At 65.4% G+C, this 14528-nt stretch overlaps 4 protein-coding genes across 4 annotated transcripts; 1 reads left to right on the top strand and 3 right to left on the bottom strand.

Annotated features, from left to right (window-relative positions):
- Nucleotides 1-121: 121 nt before the first annotated feature.
- On the bottom strand, nucleotides 122-2060 carry COLE_07816 (uncharacterized protein; the record flags this gene model as incomplete). Its single annotated transcript, XM_018421247.2, has 4 exons — nucleotides 122-638; nucleotides 672-1517; nucleotides 1564-1780; nucleotides 1832-2060. The coding sequence occupies 4 exons, from the start codon at nucleotides 2058-2060 to the stop codon at nucleotides 122-124; spliced, it is 1809 nt and encodes a 602-aa protein (XP_018280425.1).
- Nucleotides 2061-3208: 1148 nt separating this feature from the next.
- On the top strand, nucleotides 3209-4201 carry COLE_07815 (uncharacterized protein; the record flags this gene model as incomplete). Its single annotated transcript, XM_018422566.2, has 1 exon — nucleotides 3209-4201. One exon carries the CDS (start codon nucleotides 3209-3211, stop codon nucleotides 4199-4201), a length of 993 nt encoding a protein of 330 aa, XP_018280426.1.
- Nucleotides 4202-4448: 247 nt separating this feature from the next.
- On the bottom strand, nucleotides 4449-12836 carry COLE_07814 (uncharacterized protein; the record flags this gene model as incomplete). Its single annotated transcript, XM_018422567.2, has 2 exons — nucleotides 4449-5537; nucleotides 12525-12836. The coding sequence occupies 2 exons, from the start codon at nucleotides 12834-12836 to the stop codon at nucleotides 4449-4451; spliced, it is 1401 nt and encodes a 466-aa protein (XP_018280427.1).
- A 708-nt stretch (nucleotides 12837-13544) lies between these two features.
- On the bottom strand, nucleotides 13545-14481 carry COLE_07813 (uncharacterized protein; the record flags this gene model as incomplete). Its single annotated transcript, XM_018427115.2, has 3 exons — nucleotides 13545-14037; nucleotides 14076-14319; nucleotides 14445-14481. The coding sequence occupies 3 exons, from the start codon at nucleotides 14479-14481 to the stop codon at nucleotides 13545-13547; spliced, it is 774 nt and encodes a 257-aa protein (XP_018280428.1).
- Nucleotides 14482-14528: the final 47 nt, after the last annotated feature.

Genomic DNA, 14528 nt, shown 5'->3' with positions numbered 1-14528 from the left:
TTGCAAGTTGTTAACAGCGATGATGGATAAGGCCTTTGAAGCTTTAAGATACTTTGACATTCTCGCATTGATTATAAATTCTTCGTATTGCTGAACAGTCGCAAACAAGTTGCCACCTAGCTCACTTCAGGTCGCGCTTGTACAGCAGCGCGGCGGCGACATCCGCCTCGTCGAACACCGACATCTGATCCGCACGGAACGTGTCGGGCACAATCGTAAGATTGGCAGGATCGAAGCGCATTGAATCTTTTGCCCCCATCTCATGGACAGGCCAGAACGGAAGGCTCGAGGCGTCCTGCCTTTTCTGTGGCGCCGGCGTGGGGCCATTGGGCGTGAGGTAATGCACAAAATTGATCCTAACGTTAGCGGGCCCAGCCTCTACGCACCAGTAATCCATCATTTGCGTGCCCATCGCCTCCGCCTCGGCCGTGTAGTTGTTTTCCTGCGTCGCGACACCGAAGATATACGGCACATCGGCCGAGTGTGGCACTCCAACGTGTGGCGGGATGCCCGGAGTGGGGCCGCGGAACTCGTACGTCCACGTCTGGTTATTGCCGTAGTCGTTGGAGCGGTGGAGGAACTTGCGGCGGCGCGAGTGGAATGACATGTCGCCCACGATCGCTGCGCCCTGCTTGTTGCTGGTGTCAGCAAGCGAGTGACGGGAGGCGCACGCAGAGGAGAAGCCGAACGTCTCGTTGCCCGTGCCGAACGGACTCCCTTTCTCAGGGATGTCAGGGTATCGCTCGACGATACGGTCGATGATCTCAGGGGAGGCCGGGAAGGGCGAGGATTGACGGAGGAGCACCTTGAGCTGCTCCGTCGAGTTGACGAAGGTCGGCGTCGTCCACGTCCCTTCGTCGAGCGTAGCGCCGCTGATGTGGGGAATTTTGGTGTTGAAGCGCCCGTCCTTGAGCATGTTCCACGGACTCTCGGGGATAAGCTCGCCGTCGATGGTAGGGAGGAACACGAATCCGCCGAATGGCTGGCGGTCGCGCATCACCGCCGTTGCATTCACGAGCGTGTCGGCCGGCACGGCACGCATGCACTCGAAGGTGGTGAGGTTTCCGAGCGCGGTAGTGTTAGGCTCCATGCATCCTGCGGCGATGGCTGTGGTGTTATACGGCCCCTCCCAAAGCTCGGAGGTGGGCGCGACGGGCGCCGAGCTTTGCGCGCCGCTCATGAGAATCGCACCGCGGAACAAGTCCTGGCTCGCATTGAGGTAGTGGTGCCCGATGCTGATTGCGCCCGCGCTTTGTCCGACCACGGTAACTTTGGTGGGATCACCGCCAAATCCCCCGATGTTGTCTTTCACCCAGCGCAGGGCGGCGAGCTGGTCGTGCAAGCCGAGGTTGGAGGCATTGTGGGCGGCAAAGTCGGGGCCGACGCCGAAGCCAAGGAGGCCGAGGCGGTAGTTGATAGTGACGAGAACGATGGGGCGGCCGATCTCGATGGCGCGGCGCACCAGGAAGGGAGAGACATACGTCACGCCGTCGCCCTCGATGAAGGCGCCACCGTGGCTGATGTCAACGGGGCGTGGAGGACGCGAGAAGCAATATGGCTTACATCCAGACCATGACGGGCAGGCTGGCGTTCGAGCCCGCCGACCCGTCAGGCGCCAGCACATTGAGGTACAGGCAGTCCTCGCTGAATCCTCCCGCGCCGTAGGTAAATTGGCGTTTGGGGTTGGGGGCTTGCAGGCATCCCGGCGGCGGGAGGATGGCCGCGAAGTTACGACTGTAGTTTGCCGGCGCTGGGCGTTGAAAGCGCCGCTCCCCGGTAGCTAGGGTCAGCTAGTGTGGTCGTCTAAATTGGCGGAGTACGCGCGACCTACGTGGTTCAGCGTAAGGGATACCGAGAAAGGCCTCGCAGTCCGGTACGTTGAAGCCGGTAACGTTCACTCCAGCGGCGAGCGGGGCGGTGGGGAAAATCGTTGTGTCCGTCGCATTGGCAGTGTCGTCGACAGCAGTGAGGATGCCGAAGTTCAAGCGCTTGAAAGCCCCACCGCGACGTGTGGGAGCCGCGAGCGCACCGACGGCGAGAAGAGGAAGGAAGATGCGCATCTAGACTGCGTCAGAGGGTGAGGTGGGGTCAGGAGGGGACCTTCAGTTATCTAGTGCGCACGCTTGGCGTCGAGCTGATGGCTATGTGCGCTCGCTCCGACACCCGTGCACGTTCTACAGCATGGGCGCAGCATGTGTCGTTGTCACAAGTCATGTGGTGAAAGATTAGTGACGTGAAGATGATGACTTTGGTGGGTGACGCCGGATGGCTGTTCGTTTGTGGCAGCGAATATCGGCTCGGCTCGGCATTGAGGCGTGTACATTGCCCGATCTGAGTGGGTGCTACTTACACCCATTAGTCAGGCCCAAGGGATTTTTACTTAGCCACTTTGGCAGTATCGGCAGCATTGGCGGGTTGGTCGAGTTGCATCCTAGCCAGTGGCACTCGGTTCTCGTGTGAAGCATCCGCTGACAAAAAGCAAAGGCCAGTGAGTCTAGACTGCTCACAAAAGATACACTGTGAGGGAGTCGAACCCCCGCCGCGTCGATGGCAACGACGCATGATACCGTTTCACCAACAGTGTTGTGATTGGTTGGAGTTGGGGCTTCAAAAAGTCATTTATGCTAAACAGCCACCAAACAATCTAATGATGCCCAAGGCCTCATCTCTATCCTTCGGTACACCATGATGCAGCCGCTACGTCTCAAAAGGATCTATTTGCTCATGCTCCCCACACCGCAGTGTTCAGAAGTAGAACTTGCAATCGGTCCAAGTCGGTCCTCCCCACGAGAATGGTCTTTTTTGCGGAAGCTCCGCTGATTTCCGGGCAAGGTGATTGTCAGCCGGAATCTGCGCCCGGACCTGATCGACACGGAACTCCCGTACTACTGAGCCCATCCGCAACAGCTGGTGGACAGCCGGAGAGTAAGCAAGGACAGTAAGCATGATCGCATGAGCGACTCAGTGTCTCGGCTGTAAAGCGCAACGGAGCGAGTGCTTACTGAGGAAAGCCGGTGTTGGGTTCCCGGAGTCGTTCGGGAGCGGTTGCTGACTGAACACGGCAGACACCTGGGAACGTCATAAATAGCCGGCGCCTCGATTGCCGTTCCGCCAACACCCCCATCCTCCCACCATGTCTTTCCTCCAGCGCCTCGGCATCACCCATCCCATCATCCAAGCGCCGATGGCGGGCACGTCCACGCCCGCCATGGCGGCCGCCGTGAGCAACGCGGGCGCGCTGGGCTCGATCGGCCTGGGGTCCGTCGACGCCGAGGGGGGCCGCAAGGCGATCCGCGCCGTGCGCGCAGCCACCGCCAAGCCCTTCAACGTCAACGTGTTCGTGCACGCGCCCCCGCCGGCTCCGGCGGCCAGCGCGGCGCGCGACGCCGCGTGGTGCGCCTACCTCCGCCCGCAGTTCGAGAAGTACGGCGCGGCGCCGCCGAGCACGCTCAAGACTGTGTTCGGCACATTCCAGACGGACGCGGACATGCTCGCCATGCTGCTCGAGGAGAAGCCGCCGGTCGTGTCGTTCCACTTCGGCTTGCCGGCGCCAGAGGCGATCGCGGCACTGAAAGCGTACGGCGCCATCCTCTTCGCGTCCGCGACGAGTCTGGAGGAGGCGAAGGTGTGCGAGGCCGCCGGCGTCGACGCCATCGTCGCGCAGGGCATCGAGGCGGGCGGGCACCGCGGGATCTTCGACCCTGCTGCGCCAGACGACCAGCTTCCCACCGCGTCGCTCGTGCGTCTCCTCTCCAAGTCGCTCTCGATCCCCATCATCGCCGCTGGCGGAATCATGGACGGCGCGGGCATCGCAGCCGCCCTCCGCCTCGGCGCTTCTGCCGCACAGCTCGGCACCGCGTTCGCAGTCACCACCGAGACAGCTGCGTCGGCCGGACACAAGGCAGCTATCCTCGGCGAGGCAGGGCGGCACACCCGTCTCGTCGCAGCCGTCTCCGGACGCCCCGCGCGCTCCGCCGCATCCAACTGGACGCGCATGATGGACCAGATGGCGAAAGACGGGGTGGAAATCGCAGTGTATCCCAACGCCTACGATCTCGGGAAGCAGCTTCACGCGGTGGCGAGCGCCAAGGGTGACCAGGGCTGGGGTGGGTTCTGGGCTGGGCAAGGAGCGCCCCTCGCGCGCGAGATGGGGGCCGCCGAACTCGTCGAGACGCTCGTCAAGGAGATGAAGGAGGCGTGAGTGTGGGTGGAGGACAGTGCAACAGGAATGGAGAAGAGCAATAAACGGAGCAACGCTGAGGCCAGTCCTCGGGCCAAGTTGTAGTGTGAGACCAGCCCAAGCCTCTCCCACCAACTCCGGCCGCCCAAATATCTGTAAAAGTGCACTTGCACAAGTCGGTCATCGCACGCATGTACATCATCTAGAATGGGACTAGTTATAGCGCGGGGCGCTCTTTCATTTGCTTAGGGAATGGCTGCGGGTAAGACTACGCGTCGACCCACAAGCGGCACCAACCATCACGGGCGGCAGCGAGCGCCATACGGGGGTTGCTGCCGAGGACTCGGGCGTCCTTGATGCTGTCAGTGAATATGGCCTCGCGGATGCGGAGGAGGCCGGCGCGCTCGGCTTCGAGGGCAGCGAGCTCCTCGTCGAGCGCGACCTGGTATGCGAGAACGCGGGTGCGCTTGGAGTTTGCATCTGCCTCGGCGTCGGCGAGCGCCGCCTGGAGCGCGCGAAGCTCCGCCTCGCATGCGCCGAGGGCAGCCGTGTCGTTGTCATACGCCTCAAAGAGGGCCGAGATCGGGGCAGGGCGGCGGGTACTTGCCAAAATGTCGAGCACGCTGTCGCCGGCGGAGCCGATACCGCTGGAGCCGCCAAGGTTCTGGACGTCAGTCGGAGACGAGGGCTCGAGGTTGATGATGAGCGGAGGGGCGAGGAGCTCGAGCTCAATCTCTCCGTCGAGCAGGTCGTCCTCCTCGGACGAAGCGTCGGCGGGGGCAAGAGGAGGCGTTGGGGCCACCGAAGAGATCTTGGGCATGGGCGTGCCGAAGGGCGAGCCAAGGCGGCTGGAGGGGGTCACTGCCTCGACGTGGACAGCGTCACGTCCTGGCGCGACAGGTGCGCTGAGGGCCGACGCAGTGGCCGGCGAGACGCTGTGCACAGCGGCGTCGGAGAGAACGGCAACGACACTTGCGGGTGCGGCGAGAGCTCCCGGCGTGAGCGCGGGTGCGGCACCGGCCGCCAGCGACGTGCGCCGGACGGCCGGGGCCGGGGCGGAGAACTGGGGCAGGGGGTCGCGGGGTGAGCCGGGACGAACCTCGCGGACGGTGTGGGAGGGGAGGTGCATGCGAGTGGCGGCGTGGGATGGCCAAGGGGCGCGTTCGGCGGGAGCGCGCGGTAGTGGAGTTGAGAGAGGAGAAGTAGGGAGGGAGGAAGTGGAAGAGAGAAGTGCGTTGTTCGGAGACAGAGGACGCTCCGTAGAGGGGAGAGGCGTGTCGGGGGCAAACTCGAACTTAACGAGCGTGCGAGCGGGCGCCAGGGGCGCGGGCTTGGGCTTGTCGGCCTTTGCGTGAACCTTGATGTCAGCCTTGCACGGGGGTGTGAGTGCGGGGACTGGAGGCACGGGAACGGGGGCTCGGACAGGAACTGGGACGGAAGCTTGGGGAACAGGGGGAGGGGATGTCTTCTCAACGGGCTTGGGCGCGCTCTCGGGCGCCTTCTCGATCTCTTCAACGACAACTGGTTTCTCAGAAACACGCTCAGTCTTCTCAGCGGGAGCGAGTGGGGGGAGAACAGGGGCAGGAGTGGGCTTGGGAGGAGCAGGGGGGCGGGCTGCTGGGAGAGCCTTCGCAAACTCGTCCTCGCGCTTGGGAAGGGGGGCCGGCTTGGGTGCAGGAAGGGCCTGGGCGGCCTTGTCCTCGCCCTTGATGACGTTAAGCCAACGCGCAGCAGGCGACTGAGGCCGGGGAGTCGTGGGGGGAGGTGTAGAGCTGGGCGTGGTGCCGCGCGCTGCCGCTTTGCGCTCCGCCTCCTCCTCTGCATGCAGGAGATCAATCCAGCGCGCTGCAGGGGTGACATGAGGGGCGGCCACCGTAGGTGTTGCAACCGAGAGCACTGGTTTCGCCTCCGCCTTGGCCGCTGTGATCGGTGCCTTCATCGCCCCAGCTTTGACCTCGACCTTCGCCACTGCCTCGCCACTGGGCTCGAGAGTTCTCGCTACGGGCCGTGGGGTAGCTGGAGGTGAAGCCTTGTAGGCCTCGGTCTTGGTCGCTGGTTCAAACTTGACGGGCACAGGTGCGAGGATAGGGGTGTGCTTCTGCGTAACCGTAGGCTTGACGGGCGCGGGGGTCGATGTGACATTTGCCACAGCCGTTGGAGCGGGCGCCGCAGTGGGCTTCGGGTCGACCTTGGCGGGAGTCGCGACTGACTTAACCTCTGCCTTGATCTGGACGGCGGGAGGGGCAGGAATGATCACCTCGGCCTCAGCCACAGATGCCGGCGCGGGCTTCGCCGCCTTTGTGGCAGATACCGTGGAAGGAGCCTGATTCTCGACCTTGACCTCGGGCTGGAGACTCGGTGCAGGAGCGGTCGTGACCCCAGTCTTCGGTGCCGACGTTGGCTTCGTCTCGACCTTCACCGCGGGCGTGGCTTTAACCTCAACCGTGACCGCGGGAGCAGCATTGACTTCGTCCTTCGCGGAAGGTGCAACCTTAGCCGCAGGTTTGGTTTCGGACTTGACGGGTGCGGCAGCCTTCGTCGCCGCCTTGGCCGCAGGCTTGGCGGCCTCCGTAATTTCGGTATTTGGCTCAGGCTTCACCTCAGCCTTGACGGAAGGAGCAGGGGCGGGAGTTGGCTTCTCAACGGCGGGAGCGACAGCATGGGCGGGAGGAGCTAGGGCGATAGGGGCGATCTTGACCTCAACTTTCTCGGCCTTGGGCTCAGGCTTCAGGGCGAGCTTCGGGACAACTGCCGCAGGCGTGGGCTTAGAAGCGCCGGCAGTAGCAGCAGGCTTAGGAGCAACGGCAACGGGCGCAGCCTTAGGGGTGACCTCAGCAGGCTTGGGAGCGGCGGGGACGAGAGCAGGCTGAGGGGAGGCGGGGGCGGGCTTCGGAGGAGCAGCAGGGGCGAGAGCCGGAGCGGCCTTGATCTCGACGGACTTAGAAGCAACGGCTGGGGTAGACGTAGGAGCAGAGGCGGGCACCGTCTTTTCGACAGCCTTGGGAGCGGGAATCGAGACCACGGGCTTGACTTCGGTCTTGGGAGTGGGAGCGGCAGCCGGGGCAGGCTTCTCTTCGGGTTTGGCAAAAGCAGGCGCAGGGGCGGCCTGCTTGATATCCGCCTTCGGCGAAGGCGCTGTCGCGGCAGGAGGAGGAACAGCAGCAGTAGGGACAGCAGCAACGGAAGCAGAGGGAAGAGGCGCAGGAACAGCAGGCTTAGGCGCCGCCGGCTTGGTAGCAGCGACAGCGGCGGGCTTGGAGACAGCAGGAGGAACGGCAGCAGGAGGAGCAGGAGGAGGAGTAGGAGCGGGCGAAGCAGCCGTCTTCGGAGCAGGGACAGGTGAGGCCGCCTTGGGAGCAGGAGCGGCAGGAGGAGCAGTCACCTTAGGAGCAGCAGGTGCGAGCTTGGGCGGCTCGGGAGCCTTCTCCGCGGTCTTCTCGGTCTTGAAGGCCGGAGCAGGAGCGGAGGGCGCAGCCTTGGGCGCCGGTGTTACTGAAGAAGCAGGAGTGGGCGCGACCTTAGGGGCTGGGGCCGGCTCGGACTTAGCAACGACAGGGGTGGCCTTGGGTGGCTCGACCTTGGGAGCAGGAGTGGGAGGAGCGGCCTTAGGGACGTCTGTCTTGGGAGCAGCCGCCGGAGGAGCAGCCTTGGGGGCAGGTGCAGCGACCTTGGGAGTGACAACGGCCGGAGTGGCGGCCTTTGGAGCGGCGTCGGTCTTGGGTGCGGGCGCAGGGGGGGCAGGCGCAGCCACGGGAGCAGCCTTGGGGACAGCTGCAGCGGGAGGAGTCGCCTTAGGAGTCACGGGGGCGGCGGCGGGCGTGCCGGCAGTCGCAGGCTTGGGAGTTGGAGCCACGGCAGGGGCAGGCGCAGACTTCGCAGCAGCCGGGGGAGGGGCGGCCTTGACCTCGACGAGCTTCTCGGTCTTGACCTCCACCTTCACAGCGGCGGGTGTTGGAGGGGCCGCCTTCGGTCCGGGAGGAGGAGCAGCGGCGGCAGGGGCGGCGACAAGGGCGAGGGCAGCCTTGACAACGGCGACAGGGGCAGCCACAGGCGCGGCCACGGGGACAGCAGCCTTCGGAGCCGGAGCGGGCACGGGCGCAGACTTGGCATCCGCCTTCGCAGGAGGAGCGGCACCCTTGGCGTCGACCTTGACTGGAGCGGCCGGAGAAGCAGGGACAGCCTTGACTTCAACCTTGGGCGCTGCGGGTGCAGGAGCCGGAGCAGGAGCCGGAGCAGGAGCAGGGGCAGCCTTCGCCTCGACCTTGACCGGAGCGGCGGGACCGGGAGTAGGCGCAGCCTTGACCTCGACCTTGGCGGGGGTAGCGACGGGGACAGGTACAGTCTTGACTTCAGCCTTGGGAGGGGCTGCTTTGGCCTCCGTCGTGGCCGGGACGGGGACGGGGGCAGGCTTGACGTCGGCCTTAGCAGGCGCAGTTGCAGCGGTCTTGGGCTCAGGCTTAGCCTGAACCTTCGCCTGGGCCTCAGCCTCAGCGGGCTTCGCGGAGGTGATGGGAGCGGCCTTAACCTCGACCTTGGCTGGAGGAGCCGGAACAGGCTTCTCGGCGGGCTTTGCGACGGGCTCAGACTTCTTCTCCGCAGGCTTTGTCACGGGCGCAACTGGAATGGGAGCCTTAGCCGATGCGTCGGTAGCGGCAGCGGAGGCGGGAGCAGGCTTGACCTCGACCTTGGCGGGCGCTGCAGGGGCGGGCTTGACCTCGACCTTGGCGGTGGCTGCGGGAACGGGCTTGGGCTCCGCCTTGGGCGCCTGCGAAGCAGGAGCGGGCTTGAACTCTGCCTTGACGACAGGCGCAACGATGGGCTCCTGCGGCGCAGCAGCCGGAGCGGGCTTGACCTCCGTGATCTTGGGAGCAGCGGCAGGGGCGGGGGTAGGCTTAGCCTCCACCTTGGGTTCAACCTTGGCAGGCTGAGCAGGCGCAGGCTTCTCCACCTTTAGTGCTGGCGTGGGGAGGTCTGCGATCGGCGCCTTCCAGAAGTTGAAGGCATTGAACTCGTCCGCGGCGGGGAGGGGTGGCAGAGGCTTCTCGACCTTGGGCTCAGCCTTCGGCGCAGGAGCAGGCGTAGGATTCGCCTCAGCCTTGGCCGGAACAGGCGCCGCCTTCTCAACCTTGGCTGGCGTAGGAGCGGCCGGGACAGGCTTGGGCTCAACCTTGAGGGGGGCGGGCGCGGGCGCGGGGGCGGAGACAGCCTTGGGTTCGGGCTTGGAGGCCGGAATAGGGGCGGTTTTAGCCTCGACCTTTGCGGGAACTGGCTTCGCTTCCACCTTCAGAGCGGCGGGGGCAACCTTGACCTCGGGTTTCGCCTCCTTCGGGACAACGGGAGTGGTAACCTCGGTCTTGGCGGCGGCAGCGACGGGAGCGGCGGGCTTGACCTCGACCTTGACCGGCGCCTTAGCCTCAACCTTGACCTCGACCTTGACAGCAGGAGGAGCAGGAGAGGCAGCCTTGACCTCAGCTTTGACAGGAGCCGGCTTGACATCCACCTTCCCGACCATGGGCGCCACGGGCTTGACCTCGGCCTTCACGACCACGGGGGCGACAGGCTTGGCCTCTAGCTTTGGCTCTGCCTTGGGTGTCGGCGCGGGAGCCTTGACCTCGAGCTTGACCACGGGTACCGGCTTTGCCTCGGGCTTGGGAACCTCGGAGGGCTTGACCTCAACCTTGGCGGGGGTAGGCGCAGGAGTAGCCTTCGCCTCGACCTTAACGGGAGCAGGAGCCGGCTTGACCTCGACCATAGGTGGAGCGGGGACGGGGGCGGAGGCAGGGGTGGGGGCAGGGGCGCATTTAGGCTCGACCTTGACAGGCGCAGCGGCAGGCTTCCCCTCAGCCTTCGTGGGCGCCGGAGCGGGCTTGACTTCAACCTTGGCCGGCTTGGGCGAGGGAGCGAGAACGGGGGCAGGCTTGGCTTCAACCTTCGGCGCAGCGGGTTTGGCCTCGACCTTAGGCGTCTGTTCCTTCACTGGAGCGACAGGCGCCGGATTAGCAGCCTTGACCTCCGCCTTGACAGCGAGGGCGGCCTTGGCCTCGGGCTGTGCGGGGGCCTTCGCCTCGACCTTGACCTCGGCCTTCGCCGGAGCGGGGGCGGGGGCCTTGGGCTCGGCTTTGGCGGGGGCGGGTGTGGTCTTGGTCTCCACTGCAGGCGGGTTGGCTTTAGCCTCGACCTTCGGCGCAGAAGGAGTGGGCGTGGGAGCCTTGACGTTCTGTACGGGAGCAGCGGGCGCGGGGGCCGCAGCGGGCGCAGCGGCCTTGGCCTCTACCTTCGGGGTTGGCACAGGTGCGGGCGCCTTCACCTCCTTAGTAGCTGCAACCGGGGCGGGCGCAGCCTTCTCAGTTTTGACGGGCGCAGGTGCAGACCTCTCAACCGTGGCCGCGACAGGCGCTGGCGCTGGTGCGGGCGAGGGCTTCACCTCAGTCTTTGATGGAACCGGAGCGGAGACGGACTTCGCCTCTACCTGGGGAGTGGGTGTGGACTTGGTCTCGACCTTTGGCTCGACCTTGGGTTCCACCTTGGCAGGCGTGGGCGTGGGCTCAGCTTTGGCGAGGGACTTCACCTCAGCCTCGGCCTCGGCCTTCTCGGCAACGGGGGCAGGGGCGGGGGATGCGACGGGCTTGACCTCGACCTTGGGCTCCGCCTTGACCTCAATCTTGGCCGCGGCGGGCGCGGCGGGCTTGATCTCAGCCTTGGACTCAACCTTCGGGGCGGGCGCAGCCTTGGGCTGGGTCGTAGCAGGAGCAGCCTTAGGCTGGGTCGTAGAAGCGGGCGTGGCCTTCGGCTCAACCTTGACCTCGGGCTTCTTCTCCTCGACCTTGGCCAGCATAGCAGCCTTGGGCTCGGCTTTAGCCTCAACCTTAGCCTCAACCTTAGCAGGCGCCTTGGCCTTGGACACGGCCATGAACGCGCCGACGGCCTGGTAGAATGCAGGAGGTGCGGCAGCAGGGGGCGCCTCGACGGGCATGACCTCCTTGGCCGGCTCGGCCTTTCCGGACTCGGCCTTGACGGCCTCCTTCGGAGCAGCGGGCTTGAGAGGCTCGGCCTTGACGGGTGCGGCAGGCGCGGGCTTGGCGGGCGTAGCAGGCTCGATCTTCGCAGGGGTAACGGCAGGCGCGACATTGTCAGGGGTGACGGCAGGCGCAACCTTCGCGGCGGCGGGGGTCGGAGCGGCCTTGGGTGCGTCGACCTTAGCGGGGACGGCGACCGTGGGTTTAACGTCGGCCTTAGGCGTCGGGACAGGTAGTGCGGGCTTGGTGTCGGCTTTGGGCGCGGCAGGCACAGGCGTAGGCTTCACCTCAACCTTGGGGACCTCGGGCTTGACAGCGGCGGGTGCGGCGGGTGCGGCGGGTGCGGCGGGTGCGGCGGGTACCGCCGGAGCCTTAACCTCTACCTTCGGCGCCGGCGCGGGGGCGGCAGGCTTCACCTCGACCTTGGAGGCGGGCTGAACAGACTTAACCTCGTCCTTGGTGGGCTTTGCCTCCAGCTTGGCCGTGGGGGCCTTAACCTCGGCCTTGACCTCCTTGACCTCCGCCTTCGCAGGGGTGGCCTCAACTTTGGCGACCTTGGGCGAGGACGGCGCCTCCACAGCCGCCTCGAGGGCCGCGAGCGTAGCGGGCGCGGCGAGCGGCGCCGTCTTCGCGGGGAGGACGGTGGGCACGGGCTTGCCCCATGCAAAGTTCACCTCGCTGGGCGCCTTGGGCTTGGCGGCGCCGAACTTGAAGAATACGCCTGTGGGCATCATGCTCGGCATGGGCTTGGCGGCTGACACGGGCGCTGCCGGTGCCAGTGCGGCGGGCGGCGTTGGGACGGACGCGGCGCGCGCCGGCGCCTCGAGTAGCTTGGGCTCGAGCGCCGCACGGGCCGGGATCTCCTGCACCTGCTCGAGCGCGGCGCCGGCGGCGAATTTCACGCTCTTGGGCGTCTTGTCCGGCGTAGAGGGGGCAGACGCCGGCTTAGACTCGACCTTGGTGTCGAGCTTGGGCGCGGGGGCTTTGGGCTGTGCTTTGGGCTCCTCGGCGACAGCTGTTTTGGGCTCCTCCTTTTTGGGCTCCTCCATTTTGGGCTCCATCTTCGGCTCCTCCTTCTTGGGCTCCACTCTTGTGGGCTCCTCCTTGGCCTCCTTGACCTCCTTCTTGATCTCCTTCTTGACTTCCGTCTCGGGCTCCTCCTTGCTCTCCTTCTGCTCCTTGCCCTTGACTTCGACGACCGCCTTGGCGGCCTCCTTGACCTCCTTGACCTCCTTGACACCGTTCACGGCAGCCTTGACCACCTTCTTCTCTTCAACCTTGGACTCCGTCTCAACCGAGAGCCCCTCGTCCCGAAACACGACACTCACCTGGATCAGTGCGGGCTTGGCCTGGGCCGCAGCGGAGGGAGCGGTGGGTGCCGGGAGCGTGGGTGTGGGCGTGGACGAGGGCGTGGGCGTGGTCGCACGACTAGCGGCGGCCTTGACGTCCTCAAACTTGGTGGGCGCTGTCGCTTTCCCCGTCTTGGCCGTCTCGGCCTTGGACTTGTCGGCGCAGCAGGCGCTGCACCCGTCGTCGGGGAATTTGGGGTACGGGGTGGGGAGGGTGATGGCGGGAGTCTTCTTAGCCGCCGGAGGGGCGGGGACACGCGTATCCCCACAGCACGCTTCGCAGCCGCTCATGGGTGGTGGAAAGAACGTCGGAGAGAGTGGATCGAGGAGATGGAGAGGTGCGGCAAAGTTCTTAAGGCGGGCGCGCCGGTCCGGGCGGGCGTGGGGCGGCCCGGGAGGCGCGCCTGTGCTTGGTGATGGTGGATGCACCTAGCGACGCATTCGAGAGGCGAGAGAAGGGGGAGGAGGTAGAGGGAGGGGAGGAGGAGGAGGGAGCATGCCCAGCGATGCGATGGTCGCAATGTCCTTTGTCCGAGGTCAGGATGGTCAGGTATGAGGGGGACACGGGCCGTGCGGTCCGAGCACCGAGGCGAGTGGGGCGGGCAGGCGTTTCGGATCGCGCGTCGGAGTGGGCTTGGTGCGGGGGACGGAGGGGAGACGGGCTAGACGGGGCTGCATCTTTGTCAGAGGGTTAGTTGGAGGATGAGAAGTTGGAGAGTTGGCATGATGGCATCGGACAAAGTTGCCACCCGGTGGAGGTCGGCCACTTGGCGCTGGAGGCGCGATATGTGTCCTCACTCTCCACTCGCTCGCCAACGCACGCACCAGCGCACATTCGCAGTATGTCGTAGGCTGTCGATGCGGGCAGAGCGCTCGCTCCCGCCCATGCTTCCCACGCGCGGACCGCGAGATTGGGCCGCTCGTTGCAAAAAGTTGCTGCCTCACGGTGACACTATGTTACATAACTAAAATTTCTCGTCTGTCGAGGTACTACCCCTGCTAGCGCCCCGCTAGCTCACTACAGCCTGGTACTCCGCCGCCAGCTTCTTGAGGGGGACGTTCTCGATAGTGTGGTCGGCGGAGCGCGCGTCCCATCCCCGTCCGCTGGCAAGGAGGAGGCATGCGTCGGCGAGCGCGGACGACGTGATCACCGCGGAGGGATAGACGCAGCTGGCGGCGACGGATCCCCAGCGAGTGAAAAAGGGCACGCGGGGTGCTTGCTGCCGTTAACTGAGAGATTGGGACGGGACGTACCTCCGCACTGGGGATGATGCCGCCGGGGCGCACGAAGACGGAGGTGAAAGTGTCGCTTTCCATGGCGAGCAGCGCGCGCTCCGCTTCGCCTTTGACGCGCGCGAAGAGGGGCGTGAACATGCCCGGCGGGCCCTGCGTCACGCCCATGCCGCTCATGAAGACGAAGCGGAGAGGCTTGTCTTTACTCCCAAGGGCTTTGAGTGCGGACGCGCCGGCGACGGTGTAGTCGTATGTGATTCTGGTGTCAGCGCTGCCCCGTCTCCGTCTCCGGCGTACTTGTGGAACTCGTCCTTGTCGACCTGCGTCTGGCTGATTCCCAGGGCCCACACGACCGCGTCGTGCCCTTTCAGCCGCTCGACAAGCGCCGGCGGCAGCTCTTCGAAGCCCCGCGGATATTCGTCCGACGGGAGGATGATGGTCGTGAGCTTGTCGCTTTGCACGGAGGGCGCGCGGCGCGCGAGCACCGTCACGCGCGAGATGAGAGGTGAGGCGAGTGCGTTTGTGAGGATAGCAGAGCCGGCTGGAGTGAGCTTCCGATTCACAACAAGAAGCAGACACGTGGGGTCGTGGGGTTGGGTTCTGGGGATCTGGGAGGGGAGAGGGGGTGGGGCGGGTGCCTTGCCCGACTGGGCTGGTCAAACTCACCATTCCCGGTAGCGCCTGTGAGGATGATGCTTGTCATGATGATGAGCAGAGTGACGGTGGCGATGAGAACGCCGGTGCTGGGCT

The sequence above is a fragment of the Cutaneotrichosporon oleaginosum genome, assembly GCF_008065305.1.
Source record: "Cutaneotrichosporon oleaginosum strain ATCC 20508 chromosome Unknown ATCC20508_contig08, whole genome shotgun sequence".
Classification (NCBI taxonomy): Eukaryota; Fungi; Basidiomycota; class Tremellomycetes; order Trichosporonales; family Trichosporonaceae; genus Cutaneotrichosporon; species Cutaneotrichosporon oleaginosum.
The sequence above is the reverse complement of the archived record's forward strand: the minus strand, read 5'-3'. Positions and strand labels throughout refer to the sequence as shown.